This window comes from Ranitomeya variabilis, chromosome 7 (genome assembly GCF_051348905.1).
Source record: "Ranitomeya variabilis isolate aRanVar5 chromosome 7, aRanVar5.hap1, whole genome shotgun sequence".
Taxonomy (NCBI): Eukaryota; Metazoa; Chordata; class Amphibia; order Anura; family Dendrobatidae; genus Ranitomeya; species Ranitomeya variabilis.
This window is the reverse complement of record NC_135238.1, coordinates 197749077-197771476: the sequence shown is the minus strand read 5'-3', so window position 1 is coordinate 197771476 and position 22400 is coordinate 197749077. Positions and strand designations below refer to the sequence as shown.

The 22400-nt window shown below is 41.1% G+C and overlaps 1 protein-coding gene across 1 annotated transcript in view; it reads right to left on the bottom strand.

Moving 5' to 3' along the window:
- Positions 1-22400, bottom strand: part of PDE11A (phosphodiesterase 11A) — a 614587-nt gene that overhangs the window by 110383 nt on the left and 481804 nt on the right. The window contains exons 14-15 of the mRNA XM_077272627.1: positions 18122-18212; positions 2905-3005 (exon numbers count right to left, since the gene is read on the bottom strand). Of these exons, the coding sequence (XP_077128742.1) occupies positions 2905-3005; positions 18122-18212 (192 nt within the window). The remainder of the gene's footprint in view (positions 1-2904; positions 3006-18121; positions 18213-22400) is intronic.

The window sequence follows — 22400 nt, the reverse complement described above, 5'->3', positions numbered from 1 at the left end:
TTTTGCAGTACCAGAAAAGTCTATAAGATTACAGAAATTTCACGGACACAGGATTTCGTGCGTCGCAATAGAACATGTCGCTTCTTTCAGTATTTTTTCAGCGTTTTGCACCTATTGAAAGTAATGGGTGCTGAAAAAATGCAGGTATCAGGTTTTATGATTTATTTTGTCACTAAACCTTATCAGCATGCACAAGAGACAAATGTAACCCTGACAAAAAAAAAAAAAACAAGAAAAAACAAGCAAAACAGGCTTTTTTCTGCAGCTTCTTTACTGCCAGGAGAGTAGATTTTGCTGCAGAAAAATGAAGCAGAAAAAATGCAGCAAAAACTCCACATGTGAACATAGCCGAATAATAATCTAAGATATATTAAAAGCAAAATATTGCCAAAGTTATTCAATCTCTTTTGTCAAATGTTGAGTTTTGCTATGAGAAGCAAGGATCCATTTCAGTCAGATTTGTTACTGATTTATTGCTTGGAATGCCGCATATTTGTCAACAAAAAAGTGTGAAGAAAGTGTCACATATGGACCTTATGTAACAACACATTAACTCTGCATTCCGCAGGTGAAATGCACAATATTGTGAGTGTCTGCCACCGAATTCGTTGCTTATTTCAATACCAGTTTTTCTCAGCTGACGTATTACGGGAGCTACAGATGTGCCCACCGCTATCTTTTCATTAGATCGGCTAAGGACTCCAAGTTTGCATGAAACAAATTTAATACAATATCATAATATGCAAGAAAAACCCCAGACAGGCTGCAACTCACAGCACAACCACTGGGTGGCGACACATGGAAGTGTCCTAGACACATCGTGACAGGCTACTTTCACACTAGCGTCGGGCCTGGCCCATCGCAGTGCGTCGGGCCGAGGTTACCGACGCTAGCGTTCTCTGCGCCGCACAACGGGGGCAGCGGATGCATTTTTCCAGCGCATCCGCTGCCCCATTGTGAGGTGCGGGGAAGTGCGGGGAGGTGGGGGTGGAGTTCCGGCCGCGCATGCGCGGTCGGAAAAAGCGGACCGTCGGGAGCAAAAAACGTTACATGTAACGTTTTTTGCTCCCGACGGTCCGCCACAACACGGCGCAACCGTCGCACGACGGTTGCAACGTGTGTCAATGCGTCGCAAATGCGTCGCTAATGTTAGTCAATGCAGAAAAAACGCATCCTGCAAGCACTTTTGCAGGATGCGTTTTTTCGGCAAAATGACGCATTGCGACGTATTGCAGTTAACGCTAGTGTGAAAGTAGCCACAGAGTATCACAAAAAATCATGTTGTTTCTAAAGGTCGGTCTAAGAGAAAAGGGTAAGGAAGGACACATCTGTACTCTGGATTTCTTAGAAGAAATTAGCTACTAGAGCCATCACACTTTTATAATAGTGAAGAGAGCATTTTTCCGGCTTACCTAAAGATACATAATGCACAGGCAGATGAAGCAGTTAAGAATTCCTGGCTACTGGCTAGCACATAACACTAGCCAAAAATTACCGCACTTGTCTGTGGCAATGCAAAGCTTCTGTAGCTTCCTACCAACAATGGCCATTAATAATAATAATAATAATAATAATAATAATAATAATAATTGCTTCAAATGTGATAAAATAACCTAACAGTACTTGCACCTATAAATCCATAAGATTACTATGTTGAAAGTCTGTCTCTCACCTTAGGTCACCCGAATGCAGAAGCAGGTAGGGCTTCCATTTGTAGGAGGCAGCAGAGGAGAGGCAAAGGTGGTCTACTACTGATACTGTTTTTGAGGGTCTTTTTCAGGAAGTATTTTCTCCACCCGTTGTTAGAAATTTTTTTTTTTTAAATATCCAAATGCCATAGTTAATAAAGTATGCAAATAACCTCTTCAGAGAGAAAGAGGACAGGAACTCCAGTGCCACCGATTTTAAATAGCAGTCCTAAAAGTCAACATAGACTCTACAAACTGCCTTGTCACCTAACTTCGGATACAAAAGCAAATCAGAAGCTACATTTGCAGAGACGTGTTACAAGGTGTTTACCCCTCATCAGGGAAAAGCATGAAAACTGGTTTGGCTGGACAGCAGGCCTCTGATAGAAAATTCCCACAAGTGCATTGCATGACCTATAAGTCTCCCTTTACCAACTTGACACGCTCCACAAGGAGAAATATTTCCCCTTACACCTACTGTCAGGGGCCTTTCACCTAGCTGACTTTTGCTTTGCACTGATGAGGAGCAAACACTCCAAAACCTATATACCTACAAATGGAGTTTCTAGTTTGGCCTCTAATCTTAAATCATGTACAAGGCTTTGTAATTTTATCAGTACTACCCCCAATATGTGGCACTAGAATTCCTGACCTCTTACTCTCCGAAGAGACTATTTGCCTGTTTATATCCCTTTAGGGAGCACTACATGGCCTATAAGTCTCCCTACACCAACTTGGTGCTCTACACAAGGAGAAACTTTACCCCTTAGATACTTCACAAAAGTCATTCATTTTTACAGCCAAACCAGGATTCTTAAACTCTACGGCTATAAGATCAATGAAGTACTGCTCGGCAGCGCCATCTCCTGGGGTAAATAGTCCATAACGGGAATTTTCAAAATGGAATTTTTCGGAATTTTCACATTTTTTATACCGCTCAACATTGAAATTGCAACGTTTGGAAGGAAAAGTCGCCGTGTTCTTGAAATCACAGGATGGATTGAAATCACAGGATGGATGTTAGCGACTTGGAAATGAGGAAAAAATGGATATAACATTTTCAAACATTTCCTGATTTATTCATTATTAAGCACTGACAGCCTTGTGCGTTTGATGCCCATACTCGATATATACATATAGAGAGAGAATATAATTAATTTAACTCATTTTTTTTTTTTAGAAGAAAAAAAAAGACTATAACACATTGCATACATACTCAAAGTGTAGCGTGATGTCCGTGGCAAGAATAGACTGCTTCAGGAGCTGCATGAGGTCGCTGTACTGGGGGGACGACAGGTTGGCAAATATATTGTGCCCCTGCAACACAAAAGCTACAAGAAATAAATAACTAAAGAAACAGGCAGGTATATTATTGAGAGAAATTATATGTTCACTTATTACATAAATTCATACATTTAACCAGTAGAATATTCACTTCTAAGAGCAAATTTAAAGTAAATGTTTAGATGGCTGAAAAAGCGACAACCAGTTTTTGGAGTCAGAAACATCCTACCAGGAGTTGTCACTTCTCTCCTGCTATTCCCTTTGGTGTCATATAAAGGGCACATGGAAAACTCGGAAGTCGCCCTTCGAGGGTCACTCATTTTTATTTAATAAAATCCATATTAGCTGAGTTTACCCATATGCCATATGCCATAAAAATTTGTAAGAAACTGTTCATACAGTAAGAAAGAAGAAAAGAAGTAAGCACAGAATGACTGTCCAAACCAAGCACAGGCGCTTGGCGCACTTTTGACATGGCCGAACAGTTGATTGCACCTTACCACCTATTTGTCTTCTATGTATCTCTACCCTGAAAGCTGCACAGAGCTGCCCGGCCATGTCAATAGTGCACTGAGTGTCTGTGCTTGGTTTGATCAGTCATTGTGACAATTACCTGCTGCAGACTCCCTCCAAGTAAGAAGTCATTGTTTTCTTCATAAATCAACAGTAGAAGAGAAAATCAGAAACTTTGTAACATATCCTAATAGTGAAAAATGCCTCTTTCCCCACTTATTAGCCCCTTTTAGTGTCCTGCACTGATTACTCTCAAATATGTCTACAATCCCTCAGCACTGAGGAATCAAATGACACCTGTTGCCTTTATAAGTCGATCAATGGAGGGGGAAACTGGAGAGGAAGAGGCCAAGCAGCACACAAAGAGAAGCTGCCGAGGCTCCGACCGCAAAAGGGAAAAACTACCAAAAATGCATTACGATAATCAAGACTTTTTTGTAAACTTATGCAAATTTTGCGCAACTGACGGAAATAAATAAAAATGTCCAAAATTAACTATATACTGAAATATTTGTGTCAATTTGTACATTACAAGGTAAGTCTTCTGCCAATGATGTCGCCATAACTCTGACCCTTATGGTCCTAGGCTGTCACCACTGCACCACCTAGTGGTGGATGATGGATCATAACGCTTCAAAACCGCCCTTTTGTCATGGTTTGTGGAAAAAATTTCCGTGTGGAAGAGATAAAGAACAATGGATTGATTGTAAGCTGCTGATAGCACAGTTTATAATCACTAATTGACTCTATCTATACCTCATATATACTCTCTTATGTATATATATATACAGAGAGAGAGAATTTGCAGAAGGTAATTTGTCACATAAAGCTTATATATACTGCATGCACATTGCCTCTTCAGAGAAAAGGGGGACTTAAACTCTATAGCGCCACCTGTTGGAAGTAACGATCCTACAAGTCACAATCAATATACTGCATGCATGTATATAGTATATACATATATATTAGCAGTCCTTCAGCTACACTGTGCTCAGTTACACCTCTGGTTTGAAAGTTTTATAGAGGGCCTGTGACTTGCCAAAAATATGTCAGTTTTTTATTCTAGTCTAAATGCCGCTGTTCTCCTGAATCCGGCGATGTTTTTCTTTTCTTCCTGCGCCTCTCTGTTCCCGAGATATGCCTCTCTCTTCCCTGCATATAAATCTACACTTGTTATCGAAGTGGGCGGGGTCATCAACTCTTTTTTGTGGGCGTCGTCTGGTGTATTTAGCCAACTGGGTGTGATCCTCAAGATTTTCATATAGGGCACAAAAAGAAATAGGGGGAATATGTCAGGAAATGAGAGGCGCAGGAACAAAATAAAAACAGCACCGGATTCGGGAGAACAGCGGCATCTAGACCAGGTAGAAAAAACAAAGAAACATTCATTGAAAGTGACAGGTCCCTTAAAAAATATATAAAAACCACAGATTACTATGGTAAACACAGATTCACTTTTGATAGTTTTGATCGCCATTTTCAAGATCTCTGCTTCACGTCACTCCAGATATGTCACAGTGTGTTGCATCTCTCTATAGAAAGTTCTTGATCCTGAACCAAACTTTGGACTAAGGTTCACTGGAACCCGACCAATCAGAACTTCCACGGATCCCTAGAAATGAAAAAGAAGTTCGGGATGCATTTTGAACTCCAAAATTGTTTCCATTCTCAAAATGCAAGAGGAGATGTGGAAATCGGCAACGTTTTGAAACATACTGTAAAGTATATTATTAGGTGTATTGTAGTATATAATTTATATGAGTTTTTTTTTATGTTTTGGGGAAGTTTACTTTTTAACCCCTTTCTTAGTTTCCAGATTGGATTTAGTGCATAAAATCAAACTGAAGCAGATAAAGAACTTTACGTTTAATCCGCCCCCGAGGAGCTACTTTATATTCCATTTCACTAGATTAGCTATTGGCGCAGATCGTAACTAATTCCGATCAGGATCTCAAAGGCCAAATAAAGGATGCCGCTGATAAAATGGGATATATTCTGGATGGAGCAGAGGAGTTCTGCCTCTGTGCTGCTGGAAGGAGTTGAGCAAAACAATTAGAATTTCCATGCAGAAATCTGCCAATTTACCAGACACAGATGCCGCGCTGAACGTCAATTCCAGATTTCTTTCTCCTCTTTCCTACTTTTAATTCTCAAGTAACATCAAGAGTTCGGCTCTTATCAAATGATCTTGCAACCGCCATCATTTTTATTAATGCTGATGAGCGCTAGGGTCCGGTTTGCAGCCAGCACAAAACCAATCAGTTGCAGTCGGAGGGGCTGGCACAATGCAGAGATCACGGGGCTTACACTTCTCATATCCTTACTCCATTAAATTGTCATCACATCGAAAACAAGAAATGTTAAATTCTAATAAAGAACCGGTGTCAGGTGCAAAAAAAAAAAAATCAGCAGATATAGGCTATAATATTTGGATATTGGATAAATAAATCAACTACAAAATACTTTTATAATTGTTTCATTATTTTCTATTGCTCATGTAGGACTGCCATATTCCATAATGCTTACATCAGTTATAGAATTCACAATCTATATTTCCTAAGCCAATCTAGACATATACAAAAGGCCAAATATTTAAAGGATACGGACATTCAGGGGGAATATGTACTGTATATATATATTTTTTTTAATTAAATGCATTTATTTTGATCAAAATACTAGGGCTTCATTACAAATTTTGTACTTCTATAGTGTCTGGGTTGCACTGGATGTTACGGATTGCAGAATGAGTTAACTAAGAATCTGTCAGCGAGTTCATTCTAACAGAGTGTTTGTAACTCTTATGTGTCTAAAGCGGCATCTGGGAACTTACGGTCCGATTCATCGACATTGGCATTATTCACGCCGGTCTTGAGGAGAGGATGTGATGGAGTCAGACACTCCTGATTCATGAAGAAGAGTATACCTAGCCATCCATCTTGACTTCGGCCACTCTGAGGCTGCCGTCACACTAGCAGTATTTGGTCAGTATTTTACCTCAGTTTTGTAAGCCAAAACCAAGGAGTGGAACAATCAGAGGAAAAGTATAATAGAAACATATGCACCACTTCTGCATTTATCACTAGTGTTGAGCGATACCGTCCGATACTTGAAAGTATCGGTATCGGAAAGTATCGGCCGATACCGGCAAAGTATCAGATCCAATCCGATACCGATACCCGATACCAATACAAGTCAATGGGACTCAAGTATCGGACGGTATTCCTGATGGTTCCCAGGGTCTGAAGGAGAGGAAACTCTCCTTCAGGCCCTGGGATCCATATAAATGTGTAAAAGAAAGAATTAAAATAAAAAATATCGCTATACTCACCTCTCCGACGCAGCCTGGACCTCACCGAGGGAACCGGCAGCGTTGTTTGTTTAAAATTCGCGCTTTTACTTGGTTACGTGAAGTCCCGGCTTGTGATTGGTCAGGGCGGCCATGTTGCCGGGACGCGGACCAATCACAGCAAGCCGTGACGAAATTACGTCACGGCTTGCTGTGATTGGTCCGCGTCCCGGCAACATGGCCGCCATTAACCAATCACAAGCCGTGACGTCACGGGAGGCTGGACACGCGCGCTTTTTAAAAAGCGCGCGTGTCCAGCCTCCAGTGACGTCCCGGCTTATGATTGGTCACGGCGCCATGTTGCCGGGACGCGGACCAATCACAGCAAGCCGTGACGAAATTACGTCACGGCTTGCTGTGATTGGTCCGCGTCCCGGCAACATGGCCACCATTAACCAATCACAAGCCGTGACGTCACGGGAGGCTGGACACGCACGCTTTTTAAAATGGGCGCGTGTGCAGCCTCCCGTGACGTCCCGGCTTGTGATTGGTTGCGCCGCGATCAACCAATCACAAGCCGGGAGGCTGGACACACGCGCATTTTAAAATTTTAAAATGGGCGCGTGTCCAGCCTCCCGTGACGTCCCGGCTTGTGATTGGTTGCGCCGCGGTCAACCAATCACAAGCCGGGAGGCTGGACACGCGCGCATTTTAAAATTTTAAAATGGGCGCGTGTCCAGCCTCCCGTGACGTCACGGCTTGTGATTGGTTGCGTCTCCCATGTGACTGCGACGCAACCAATCACAAAGCCGGGACGTAATTTTAAAATCCTTAAGGACCTGAAATTACGTCACGGCTTGCTGTGATTGGTTGCGTCGCCCATGTGACTGCGACGCAACCAATCACAACGCCGGAACGTAATTTTAAAATCCTGAAGGACCTGAAATTACGTCACGGCTTGCTGTGATTGGTTGCGTCCCGGTCACATGGGCGGCACGCAACCAATCACAAGCTGGGACTCACGTAAAGGAAAGAAAAGCGCGAATTTTAAACAAAGAACGCTGCCGCTTCCCTCGGTAAGGTGCAGGCTGCGTCGGAGAGGTGAGTATAGCAATATTTTTTATTTTAATTCTCTCTTTTACACATTTTTACATTAATGTTGTTCCGATACCGATACCCGATATCACAAAAATATCGGATCTCGGTATCGGAATTCCGATACAGCAAGTATCGGCCGATACCCGATACTTGCAGTATCGGAATGCTCAACACTATTTATCACCCATTCCTGGTTTTGGCTTACAAATACTGAGGTAAAATCCTGACCAAATACTGCTAGTGTGATTGCAGCCTTACAGGCATGTCTTTACTTTACATTGCAAAATCGCACTGACAGTTTATTTTTAAGGCCATGTTCACACGTTCAGTATTTGGTCAGTATTTTACCTCAGTATTTGTAAGGCAAAACCAGGAGTGGGTGATAAATACGGAAGTGATGCATAGGTTTCTATTTTACTTTTCCTGTGATTGCTCCACTCCTGGTTTTGGCTTACAAATTCTGAGGTAAAATACTGACCAAATACTGCTAGTGTGACCATGGCCTTAGGCTCACACCTCCTGAGTGTAGACACTGGGCACTAATGCGGTATGTACTTAGCTTCTCTCAGCTGAATTATTTATGATCACAGGACAGTTCAGCTCAACCATCAATGTGTATGTGAGGCATCATACTACGTGGAGGGACACTGTGGAGATGTCAGACGGCATGGGGCCATAAAAGTGGTATTAAGCTATGGAAACACTGAGGGGCTTCACTAGGGTGCACAAATAGCCTTTGGGCAGGGTTAGGCATATGGTTTAGCTGCAAATAAATTGAGTGTCGCAGAAGATGCCCCTCTTGTCAGGATTTTGCTTTCGGACCCGTGGACTTTGAGCTACACCTCTTTCTGGCGGACCTATAATCAGGTGGCTCAGGGACGTACAGTGGCCTCTGTACCAACGCCTTCCACTAGGCCCAGACGGACACGGTGACAGCGTACAGTTACAGCTACAGTACAGTGTAGTTACAGAATAACACTACTATCTGCAACTTTTACATAAAAATGATGATGCCATCTCCTGATCTGCGCCTGTAATGCGCTTGCTGCCCCATAAGTTAGCCCGTCCCGCGAGGGCCGCCGCTGCAGCACATTAGGCATTACATCCAGCTTGTCGGTCCCCGGCGGACGTCGGGGCCTTTGGCTCCAGCCCAGATGCTGACACCAGTCCAGCACTGACACTTCATTAGGAGCGCAGCTCTTCATACTGGGAATACATATCCGATCAGCCGTAAAACACATCATTTCTTTAAGTGTCGGTTTAACACCGCATCCCAACAGACTAATGTATTGTCCTATTAGCTTCTTATTTGTGTGATGCATTGCTCCCACTGCTATCTATGTAAATTCCTACTTTTATCAGCCCGTGGTGGCAGCGTCGCTGTTTTAAATCAATTGGAACATTTGCACTAAACAAGTCTCAGCCATTTGATTCCCTGAAGCGGTTTTGCATAAACGGGATGTTTACGAGTCAAAAGCTGAGAACGGAAACAAAAGATTCCTCCTATGATTAAACAGTCTGCCATGCGCAGGCGGTGAAATATAAAAGACAGAACAAGAAGTCTACAAATAAAAGGCATAAAGCGCCTGTAGATAAACATCATTGCCGCATATTAGAACAATACAACAATTGGCGCTGGCGGAGCCATGCTCGTGCTCTCTGTAATGCTGCCCCCTGGTGGCAATCACTGCTCACTGCCCCTTAACCCTTCTCATTACAGAGTTTTCATTTCTGAACTTTCGTTATTTTCCTCCATACAGCCATAATTTTTTTTAATTTTTTTTTTAAGCTAGGTGGATTTTGTCATATTAGGACTTTTTTTGTCCAATGTATTGTATCATTGAACGACACCATTCACTGTATTCATTTTACTAGAAAATTTCCCAAAAACAGAAAAGAAAAATACCAAGTGAGTCAAAATAGTGGAAAAAAACTCAATTCCATCATTGCTTTTTGGGTCTTGTTTTTACAGCGTTCAGCATGTATGACAATATGATTCTACATGTCAGTGCGATTACGGAGATACCAAATTTGTAGTTTTATTTATTATTTTCTGATTAAATTTAGTACTTTTTTGTTTAATTTTCCACTGATTGAGCGGTGTAAGAGCTTGTTTTTTTCTTGATAAGCTGTCGATTTAATTAGTAACATTTTTTGGGTACATGTAATGTAGTGGTTTCTTATTATGGCATTTTGAGTAGGAGGTGTGAAGACTAAAAAACAGTAATTCTGCATTAAATAATGTTATATTACATTAAATTAATTGTTATATTTATTAGATTTTGATAGATCGGACTTTTGAGGCCATGGTGATATCAAATATTTTTTAATTTTTGTATTTGGGACAAAAAGGGATGATTCAAGCTTTCTTTTTTTCTTTAGTCCCCCTAGAGAACTTGAACCTGCGGCTGTTTGACCACTTGTGCTATATAATGCAATACTATTAAATTGACAGAGGCATTTAAGTTGTTAAACCACAGAGATCGGAGGTAGCACTGATTGCTGCCACTAGAGGCAGGTGCTGGCTGTGTACCGCTGCAGGCAATCATCCTGTAAGGTGCAGGCTCAGCCGACACGCGCTGTACATGAACCACGGATATCCGGAAGTGGTACAGCTTCATACATCGCCCATAGGATCACATTGTATAAAAACACCCATGCCACAAGGTATCCATTTGTTTGCAGTGACTCTCTATGCTGATGCACACCTCCTTGCCTGAGGTATAAAGAACAGGTAAAAGGAATCCTATGGATATGTTTGATGTATATACAAGGAGCTCAGAAGAAATTTAAAGGGGTTGTCAGTTATTGCTGAAATCTTCAGCAAGTGCTGCAGCTGGCAGAATCCTAATGGTGTGTAACACACACACTGTTAGGATTCGGCTCCTCTCGCCATTTGCAGCAGATGTCATGTAACTATGAGTTTGCGATTTGTATACTTGTGGATCACATGCAGACTAGCAGGAGACTCCAGTCTGCATGTGACCGCCACTACAACCGGCAAGAGGAGCCAAATCCTAACAGTGTGAGCATTGCACACCATCACAAAAAGTAAATTGGCTACAGAATATTGTCGGCCAGTCTATAGCCAACATTACATAGAAAAACTATGAGGCTGCGTCCACTTAGCATAGAAATGCAGTTCTTACAGGTGATGCCAGGGACGGTCTGATCAACCAGAGGAACAGAAAGTCTTCAGTGGTCCAGGAGAGAGCAAGGTCATCATTGGAAACTGCTAATGGAGCAGATCACCTGCCACTGAGGCCTGTCACCTCTCTGGGTATCTATTCCATAGGTCATAGGGACGGCAGCAGGGCTTACAGAATCATTACTGGAATTAAATCCAGACCTAATAGAGTCACAAGGACGAGTCTACAGTCAGGCCGAGCTCTTCTTCCCAAGCGCTCTCCTGCACTGTGCAGTGAGGACAATAGTGCCCTCTGCTGGCAGCATCTGGTACAACAACTGTCATGTTTTCTTTTTTCCCCCCACTTTTATTAAAGGTTTAAAGGCACTGTCTGCAATTAAAAAAATAAAATGGGCTAACAGCAATAAAATAAAAAACCCTCCATTTTCACCCCCCTCAGAACCAGCACGGACACTCCAGTGCTCTCTGTGTAGTTACTTGCGGCTGCCCCGTCCCCTGCTTGCACTTGATCGTTGAAGCCAATCACTGGCCTGAGGTGAGACTAGTATCTATGGCTGGGATGTGTATGATGATATTGCTGAAAGGGGAAAAAAAAAACAATAACAAAAAAACAGAGACTGGCCGGGACCACCAGAACGTGGGGTTAAGGCTTCGTGGGATTCAACAAATTTTTCATTTTATTAATTTTCCTTATGGTTGTCCAGATTTTTTTTCAAATCCAGGACAATCCCTTTAAGCCAGTGGTAACATGTTCTGATGGGTTTTATATTTAGCATGGCTAGAAATCATAAAAATCACAATGATCTCAAGTAGGAAAGAAGGACGGAAGTTATAGGTACCAACAATCTAGTGGATAGGTAATGTCTAAGGCCACGTGCACACACTGAGTATTTGTTGAGTTTTTTACGCTGCGTATTTTCAAAAAAATGCAAGTAATCTATCTTACTTAACGAGTGCAGAAAATGTGCAACGTCAAAAACTCACCAAAAAGCTCATGGTGGGAGAAGGTCATCAATGATTGGGTAATGGATCTCCACTAGGACCCCCACTGTTCACGGCAGGGAAGATGCCATAGAAGCCGCTGTGTCTCGTATTGCGGCTCTTCTTATTCACATCATTGGGACCAGTCACATCAACTCATAATGACGAGCCAATGAGGAAAATGTAGTGGGGGAAAGACGAGGGCTCAGAAAATCACAGATTTAACGAGTCGCTTTAATTTTGATTTCATAAATTAAAAGTATATCTTATCAGAGAAATCCGTTTTTTTGTCTTCATGTCTTCATCATTTACTCCCAATTTATGGGTGAAATATGTAAAATCTGTGTTCAGTGAATACAGGAGACAGGAGATGGCAGCTGGTGCTCATAAAATTCTATGGAGGGAGGAGGATGTAGAGGCCGACACAGACATTCTGCTGCAAGTTCTCCTGGAACAATAGTTACACTTCTCCATAGAAGTTCATGAGCACCAACTGTCATCTCCTATGTCAGTAAGTGGAACAGATTTTACCTGTGAATATAGAGTAATGAGAATGAAAGATCTGTTCAGGAGGAGAAAGAAGCCGATTTCTCTAATAAGATATATTAGATGGTTTATTATTATGTCATGTTGTAATATATATATATTAAAAAAAAATCTAAGATGACCATTAGGCTTTATTCAGACGTCTGATTTTCTCATAGAAGTGTTATCAGAGTGCCATGGAATAAATGGCGCTATAATAATAAATAATAATAATAATAATCAGTGGTTCTCATGGAGAGCACTCGTTTCTGTGATAGCCTATGGGGTCATTCACGATATGTCCGATTTTGACTTGATCATCGGATCAAAATCGTCAATGTAAGTCAATGGGTCCGTGAACAAAACAAAATACAGACCATAATCGGATGACATCCCAGTGCGGAAAGAAGAAGAAGGAGGAGAAACTTTTTTTCTCCATGTATGAGAAAATAGGATGACACTCGGACCAAACTGATCAAAATAATCAGTCTGTTTAAAATTGGACTTCTAAATTGGCCCTTACTCGTTAACTAGCAGACAGGAAGGCTATGGAGGGCGACTCAACCACTGAGAACCCCTGTGACCCGAAGAACATGGCACTGGATCCCGGCTTTGCCGATCCCCCTCTTGAATGGGGCAGAGGTGCACATGTTTAACCTCCACCCCCACCATTGTCTATGGGACCGCTGGAAATAACTGAGTACAGTGCTCAGCTTCCTCCAGCAGTTCCATAGGCAATGAATGGAGCGAAGTGTGAGCATGTGCACCTCTGCCCCATTCAAGATGGAGAACCTGGATCCTCTGATCCAGTGCCATGTTCTTCAGATCGGACCCCAAAGAGTAGACCTATTCTGTATATAGGGGATAGTCTGCCATCTTCAAGATTATCCATTAAAAAGGCAACAACAAGGAACCCCCATGCTTTACACTGCAGCACTATGTTTCCAGATTGGCTGCTGTGTTTAATAAGCAGCGCTATACAATCCCTAAGATATCAGTGTATGGAGAGCTGGATAACAATACATTATGTTTATCATAAAATAGCGAAACACATGGCAAAGAAAAACAGACTTGATTGGGGTGAATATCAAAATCCTTATATTCAGGATATAAATAAGATTATTCAGAAAAATCAATGATCGAGTAGTAAAGATGTGCGACCCAGTGCCGCTATAATGGCACCGTATAGCCACTCAGCTCGTCTTATGGAAATGCGCATTGCTGCAATTTTATTTTAAAGTTCTCATTAAACAAACCAGAATGAATCACTAAAATGACAAAATATTAATTAAAACACCAAAATGATCCTATAAGACCATACAAATAGCTGCTCCATCCTACTGCAATGTCCGCATGTGGAGGAGCAGATGGGCCCTATGAGTTGCCATTGTCCACTTTATTTTAATGACGCTGATATAGTAAATAAATGCACGATTAGGGTTTATCATGTAATGTTACTAACATATGACCTTATTTAATGGGTCAATAATCCATAGAGTAAATACATTTTATAGGTTTATTTATAAGTATATTTTATGCAGACTCGGCCATTGATCCTTGCACGGCGCTGGATGCCGGACGCACCGCTATTGTTTTATTATCGATCTACAGTGCCATCTAGTGTCCCACTAGAGCAATGGCAGCAATGGAAAGACAATAGCATCATTCAGTATTTAAACATTGCCATCTAGTGTCCAGTCAAGGCTACTACATATAGCATTTAAACAGATTAACTCAATTTTTTGGTTTATTTGACTGTCATTTTTTTCCTTGCCTTCCAAAAGCCATATGAAATGTTATCCTTTTTGCAAAACAAGTTGCAGTTTCAATTAATTTTAACATATATTGTGTTGAAAAAGGGAAAAAAAAAAAAAGAGAATTCCAAATTTGCTGGGATAAAGAAAAACAACGATTCCACGATTATTTTATTATTTTTAGGATGTTCACTTTGTGGTAAAAATGACATGTTATCTTTGCTCTAAGGTTCAGTGTGGTTATAGTGGTATCAAATTTATGCAGTTTTTTATGTTTTACAATTTAAAAAAAAAATTGCTTTGCGTCACCATTTTTTGAGAAAAGCAGCAATTATGCTGAAGAATCGGCATTATTTGTATATATATATATCTATATATATACATATACTTTGCTTTTTTGTTTCCCAGTCCCCCTAGAGGAATAAAGCTTGTATTTATTTGCTCACTGCTATGGAGATCAGAAAAAGATGTTTACTGCCATCTGGTGGACCAGAGGAGAAATGCATTTTTAGAGTGTTCACTTGTACAGTAGATGTAAGTTGTGTTATAGAAGTATTCATTCATGCAAGATATCTGCCAGTGCTGAACAGAGGTTGTCACCATTCGCATCACTCCCTGTCCCCATTGTGGCTTATAATCTGCTTTTGATATTTTAGACAGACACTAGTGTCAATTTCATAGGAAGTCAACTGGCCTTTTAGTATTTTTTATTTTTTTTAAGTATGAGGAACCAGCTGCACCCCGGAGGGAACTCACATAACTATGGGTAGAACATACAAGCTCCATGTACAGGTCTCTCTAGGTGCATAAGATAAGACCAATTTTCCTTGCTAAGACAAGATTCTGTTCAAGCAAGCAACTCTATAGCCAGGGTCACACTAGCGTTGAATACAGGTGAGCCCTGTGCGAGAAAGCATCCCATAGCACTCGGCTCAGTGTTAATCTATGGGGCAGCTCACATCATCCTTTATTTTCTCAGTCGTATTCGGTGTGCGTGTAAAATCACAGCATGCTGGGACTGTACGCGTATATCGTCCGAGACTCGCTAATGCAAGCCTATGGGTGCAAAGCAGTCATCAAAGCAAAAGGTGGCTACTTTGAAGAACCTAGAATATGACATAATTTCAGTTGTTTCAAACTTTTTTGTTAAGTATATAATTGCACATGTGTTAATTCATAGTTTTGATGCCTTCAGTGTGAATTTACATTTTTCATAGTCATGAAAATACAGAAAAATCGTTAAATGAGAAGGTGTGTCCAAACTTTTGGTCTGTACTGTATGTATATGTATAGATGTCAGTGATATATATATATATATATATATATATATATATATATATATATATACAGTGAGGGAAATAAGTATTTGATCCCTTGCTAATTTTGTAAGATTGCCCACTGACAAAGATATGAACAGTCTATAATTTAAGGGTAGGTTAATTTTACCAGTGAGAGATAGAATGTCAAAAATAACATCCAGAAAATCACATTGTATAAATTATACAAATTTATTTGCATTTTGCAGGGAGAAATAAGTATTTGATCCCTCTGGGAAAAAAGACTTAATACTTGTGTGCAGCTTACTGTAATGTATTTAATTAATAAAACATAATTTATCTGAAAAAAATGGCGTGGGCTCCTGCGTAATTTTCTTAACCAGCAGAGGGAAAGCTGTACAGGGCCAAACCTGTCCACAGGGTTCGTGGTTTTTTAGCTCATCCCTATTCACTTTAGTTCAGCTAAGGGCTTGTTTCCATTTGCGAGAAACACGTCCGTGTCTCGCATGTGGAAACCAAGCTCTGGTGCCGGCACTTGGGAGCGGAGCGTGCGGCCGCATAGGAACACATAGAGCCGCACGCTCCGCTCTGGAGTGTCGGCTCCACAGCTTGGTTTCCACATGCGAGATACGGACGTGTGCCTCGCATAAGGAAATGAGCCCTAAAGCTCAAAAGCAGACACAACCAAGGGACAAGTGCGGAGCTGACTTTGGAAGAAATGTTTTTCTAATCTTGTCCCTCCCTTTAAGGATAGCCACCTATATGTGGCACCAGAGAGTTTTCTTTCTTGTGGGTAAGATTTGTGGCCTCAATTCTTCATTGCCATTTTTCCATTTTTCTGGAGTAATTTTCTCCTTTTTGTTTTAGTGCCTTTCCTATTTGCGCTTTACTCTCTTTACATTTTGAACCACTTTGGAAGTTATTTTTCTTTTTTAAGACTTTTTTTAATTTTTTCTCAACAGCTTTGCTAATCCAGATGTTTTAGGCTTTGTTCACACATCAGTATTTTGGATCAGTATTCCATCAGTATTTGTATGGCAAAACCAGGAGTGTCTCCAAAACACAGAACAGGCGTCAATCTTTCAATAATAATTTTTCTCTATAAGTTCCATTTCTAGTTTTGGCAAAAAAAAATACTGATGCAAAATACTGACCAAATGCTAACACGCAAATATGCCCTTGGGTTACGTTCCCACCATGTTGGAATATCTGGCCAGGACAAGTCTACATTCCCATGATGAGCTCTCAGTTAGTTTTTGATGTTGCAGATACTCTGCACCATCTCTGCACCCATTAAGCAGAATAGGTTATTTTCATTTTTTCGAAAATACGCAACGTAAAAAGCTCACCGAAAACTCATACTGGGAACGTAGCCTTAGACAGATTCACGAAATGCAACTTTTAGCAAATGTCACATTGTATTGGCCCATCTCACTCCAGTCTTTGCCTGGAGTAAGGTTTCGGTAGAAGTTTACAATTTGACGCATCTTTAGAGGAACATTCAACTTTTTAAAAGTTTTGCAACTTTTGGTGCTAGAAAGTTGCAAAACTGGCTAATGAAAAAAAGAGTTTTTGATTTTGCTCCATATTTATGTACTACATGGGCCATTTTGAAGAGTCGGGTGCAAAAGACATCAGCGAATAATACAAGATAAAAAAAAAACGAAAAGTGACTCTAAGGGCTTCATACAGGAAAGATATATATCTTGGTACCGTGTTAGTCAGCAGATGATGAAGAGACCTGAGTAGTCTCGAAAGCTTGCAATTTGTTACCATCTTTTCAGTTAGCCATTAAAAGGTATCAACCACTGAGGACTCTCAGTTCTAAACATTTTTCTAAGGGCTTGTGCAGATGACTGTAGTTCCGTCCATGAGCTATCCTACAAAACACTGGAGAGCATCGGACCAATGTTATTAAATGAGGCCATGCAGATGTTTGATTTTTTTTCCTTGGACCGAGCTTTCCGAAGAAAAAAGATCGCCGCATGCACGATTTGCTTTGGATTGTATTCGGCCATTTTGTGGGTCCGTCACAAAACATCATACAGATTTTCACGGACTGACAGAATGGAGAAACCTTTTTTTAATTCTCCACATCCGAGAAATAGGGATCCCACTCCGATCATACACTGATCAGAGTCTAATCAGCATAATCGGACCATTTCTCTCACATGGAGGCCATTGCCTAAGAAATGTCAAATGATGAATTGTAGTCTGTGTGTCTTATTTTTCGATCTAAGCAGCGTCGCCCCTACGCACTAATTAAACTTTTCTGTAATTCAGATTTTAATGGAGAACCAATCTTGCATGTGCCGCCAACGCTATACTGTGTGGTTTGGACCACTTTACTCTTGGGATTCATTGATAGAAGGCCCATCTAAAGCAAGATTTGAACGGATGATCCACTGAATCATAGAGTTTGCCAAAAATAATATTGGGACACATTATTTTCTTCCTCGTAGAATATTACCAGACTCGTAATCCCAGGTAAAGTTTGAGAGTGGGGTAAATGCAACTTACAGTTTATTTCTAGGAAATGTGTCCCAACTTCCCAATTATGTGTGTACCTCGCTCTGAAGAATCATGACAGCGTGGTTAAAATGATGATGCTCCAAGGTGGCCGACGTTCCGTAGAGCTGAGACAGAGCCGAGCCGCTTCTGAAAGTGGGAAAGAAAGAATGTCAGCACAATGTCACCTGTCGCCGTGCCATGCAATGTCGGTATCCCACTGATTTCATCAATCTGGATGAGCTGCAGAAGTGACAGCCGGTGACTCACTGTTCACTGAACTTGCAGAGAAAAGAATACTAGATGTGAACCATCATGGCTGAATACTGATATGATATGCCGCGTAACAACAAATATTAGGTTTTTACTAAAATTTCCTGGAGATAATAATGATGTGTGCACATAATGTTCAGCTGAATGACCCTTGTCAGAAACTCTCACAACTTTGTAAAAAGAGAAAACTAAAGTTATGGCAAAGTGCGCTATAGGGAAAAGGGAAAAATTCTGGTAAAGGGAGATTATGAGGTCTCATTACGGGTCTGAGGTGGGGTATTTCATTTTTTATTGGGTCTGATATAGCGACTGATCTAGATACAGGGGTGGGCTGGGGTCTGCAATTTTTTATGGGGTCTGATTTGGGTTCTCTATACAGAGCATGGACTGATCCAAATAAGGGGTCTGTATATAGGGGGTCTGGCCTGGGGTCTATATCTTTATTTGGGAGGTCTGGAATGTGGTCTGTATTCATCTTGCTGAATGGAGTCATATGTACCATTTCTGATTCAAATGCTATCAGTAAGAGGTACAAGCTACATATACATATGGGTTAAGCATATGGGAAAAGATTTTAGCAACGCGTTTCGCGCACAACGTTTTCTTGCCCTCTTCTGAACTAAAGCCATGAAACATGACGGGTCTGTCAAGTGACAGACACCAATGACACACAAAAGACTAAGTTAACTTATAGTAGAGTATATCAGGGTTACATTGTGAATCTATAGGAACTGTGGACAGAGCTTCCAAACGGAGCCTCCAAAGGCATTGTAGGTAAAACCTTATTTGAAACGTCCTGTGACTACGGGTACTTGGCTTAAAAATGTTTAAAAAGAATAGGTCAGAACACTTCCAGAAACAGCAGATCTTGTGGGGTGTTTCCATACAAGTAAAGCTTAGTAGATGGATGCTAGGCAGAAGCAAGACTGCAAAATCAGACTACACAGGTTTTACTCGTAGTCTGTTACCATGGAGATGTGTAGATCTGCTTAGGAACTGAAGCTATAAAATGGTTATACATTTTCAATAAAGGTTACAAAAGTGAGAATTCTCTTTAATCAGTTACCTAATAAGTTTTTATAGTGCAAATGCAAAAGTGTTGCCACGCTAGACTCCACAGTTTATTTCTCTCCAAACAGTTTATTTGATATGCGGGGTCGTAAACTAATGATACAAAATATGATAGTGTGAGCAATTAGAGTGGTAAAACGCTCTAATATAGGTACTGCTCAGTAATGCAATAAGGATAGAGTCAGAAGTGGCTACAGTGTACATAATGATATATATTATGTATAATGGTTGGCTGAGGAATGTTCTGTCACGCTGAATGCACTTGGGTAAATCATCAAGATCCACAGCTGGCAGCTCTCTTTGTAATTACCAACTGATGACGTCCCAGATGTGATCGATAGGAGACAAGTCTGTAGATGCTGTAGTCCATGATAGCATATTTAGGCCATGTAGGCTGCTCACTGTAGCACAAACAATATGCGACCAGTGCTGTTGTCTTGAATAAAAGCTCCTGGGTCACATCGGAAAAATTCTGGGACACTATTGAGGCATTCTGTACTGCAAGCTTAATGTGTCAAACCAGCTCTACACAAACCATTAAAAGGCACTTGCATGACACTGGGCTACGAACCAGATGTCCAGCTAAAGGTGTTCTACTGACCTCACACCACCGATCTCATGGAGCAGAGCAAGAAGGCAATGGAGGTCTATCTTCTTCAGTGATGAGTCACAATTTTTTCTTGGTTACAATGATAGCCAGAGATTAGTCTGAAGTCCACATGCGTAGTGCCATGAAGAGGTTTTCACAAGGCAACCTCCCACTGGTCCTACTCCCAGGATTATGGTGATTATGTAGGTAGCAGGACCCCTCTAGTCCTCATTCCAGGTAGACTAACACCTCAGTGTTAGGCTTTATTCACACATTAGTATTATTGACCAGTATTCGATTAGTATTTGTATACCAAAACCAGGAGCGTCTCCAACACACAGAACGGGTGTCAATCTTTCAATTATAGTTTTGTTCTGTAAGCTATACTCCTGGCTTTGGCACACAGCAAAATACTGACCAAACATTGACATGTGAATGAGGCCTAATATTGATTTGGTCATGTAACCAGTGGTTCTGCCATTTCTTTATAAAGTCTCAGAAGCTGCTTTTCAACTTGACAATGTCAGGCCGCATGTTGCTTGTGCTACAGTGAGCAGCCAGAATGGCCTATACGTGGTATCATGGCCTGCAGTGTCTCCCATCTTCACATCTGGGACATCATTGATCGGCAATTGCACAGGTAGATGCCAGCAGGAGATGTTGATGATTTACCCAAGAACATTCAGAGCATCTTCCTCAGACAACCATTCATTTCCTCATTAATAAAAGCCAAGGTGTGAAAATGCTGGAACTTCTGCATGTGACGCTCATACTCCATACTGACTAAATCAAAATATTTAGAAAATTTTGCTTCCATTTTGATGCTTAACATGTCTAACCATCCTGTGATTTCCATAATTCCACCACTTTCCTTTCTTGCTGTTGCATTTTCAATGTTGAGGGGTGTAAATTAACTGTCTATGAAATAAAAAGAATTTAAATAAAGAAAAGGAAATGAAGGAAACAACAAATTCTCACTTTATGAGGTTAAATGTGATGTGTTGGTGGATGAGTACGATCATTTGTCATGTTCTGCTCTGCTCTCCCCTTACTCTGCTACTATTTGATATTGAGCAATGCTGAGATTTTAGCCAAACCCCACAATACTATAGCAGTGTAGACAATAATTGGGTCAAGGGCTGAAGGCACAAATGGTTAAAATGTGGCAGTGGAAGAAATAAAGAATGTAATTATGAAATGGAGAATTGTTGTGAGGGGGTGGAGAATAGGATTGGACTGTCACAAGAGATTTATGTGCCGTACTCTTTTACTTCTGGATCTTAGCCTATGATGACAAGATGGGTTTTTATTCTCCAGAAATGAGTAAAAGAGATTATACTTGGAAAGGAATAGACTACGACTCCCTGGAGGAGTCCTGAAAAGTTCCATCATCCTGATATTTAATCAGTATGGTAACTGCGATATGGTGGGGGGATTAGGAAGATAGCACTGGTGACAACATCGCCAGAATTAAAGGTCTACCTAAAATACGTATAGAAATGTCCTGTTAGGTTGGGCCTTCAGGGGTCGGGATATATTGTCATAGTACTGTATATTTTTACCATGATATAGAAGAAGAATTCCAATTAAAAATATTAGGTAAACCATTGGGGATAATTTATCAAAACTGCTGCTAAATAAAACTGAATTAGTTGCCTTTGGCAAATAAAATCAGCAACCTGGCTGGTTGTAATGGGCACAAGTGCTGGACACCAATGCAAACGTTAGTATGGCACCTGTAGCATCTATGTCACTTCCTGATACCCCTGTTTCTGCCTCTGTCACCGTCATTGAGGGTGACACAGGGCGTCAATGTAACAGACCTGTTTAATACCCTGGGTCTTGCGGTACCGTCCAGGCAGAGAGTATGGGGGTTATTTCCAGTCTTTGGTTTTGTAATAACTCCCTGCTGTGAGCCATGGATGGAGCTGCTCGCTATATCAACTCCTGAATCCGTCTCCTACTCCCAGTTTTAAGATTTGAGTTGACCCTGGGGCAATCACTACATTGCTCTTTCCTGACTAGTTTGATTCCTCATTTTGACCTCGGCTTGTCTGTAGTCTGTAGACTATTCTTCTGCCAAATGATTCTGCTCCTGACCTTCTGGTATTGGCTCGACTTCCTGATTGTCCCGTGCCAGCCCAAACTATCGACCAGCAGCTACTCCGTGGACTCAACCCTTGGGCCTCAATCAATGTGCTACTGCTGGCCAAGACACAGGATGTTGTGTGCCAGAGTCTGGAAGGACTGAAGTCCTTTGTCTCCTAAACTATAGGGTTGACCACAATGGGAAAATACGAGATAAAGAAAAATACTCTACAATGGCCACAAAACAATGTTTGGAGCTGCAATGTTCTGGTTACATCCAGCCACTGTCGGAGAAGACATGAGCTGATTAGTGGGCT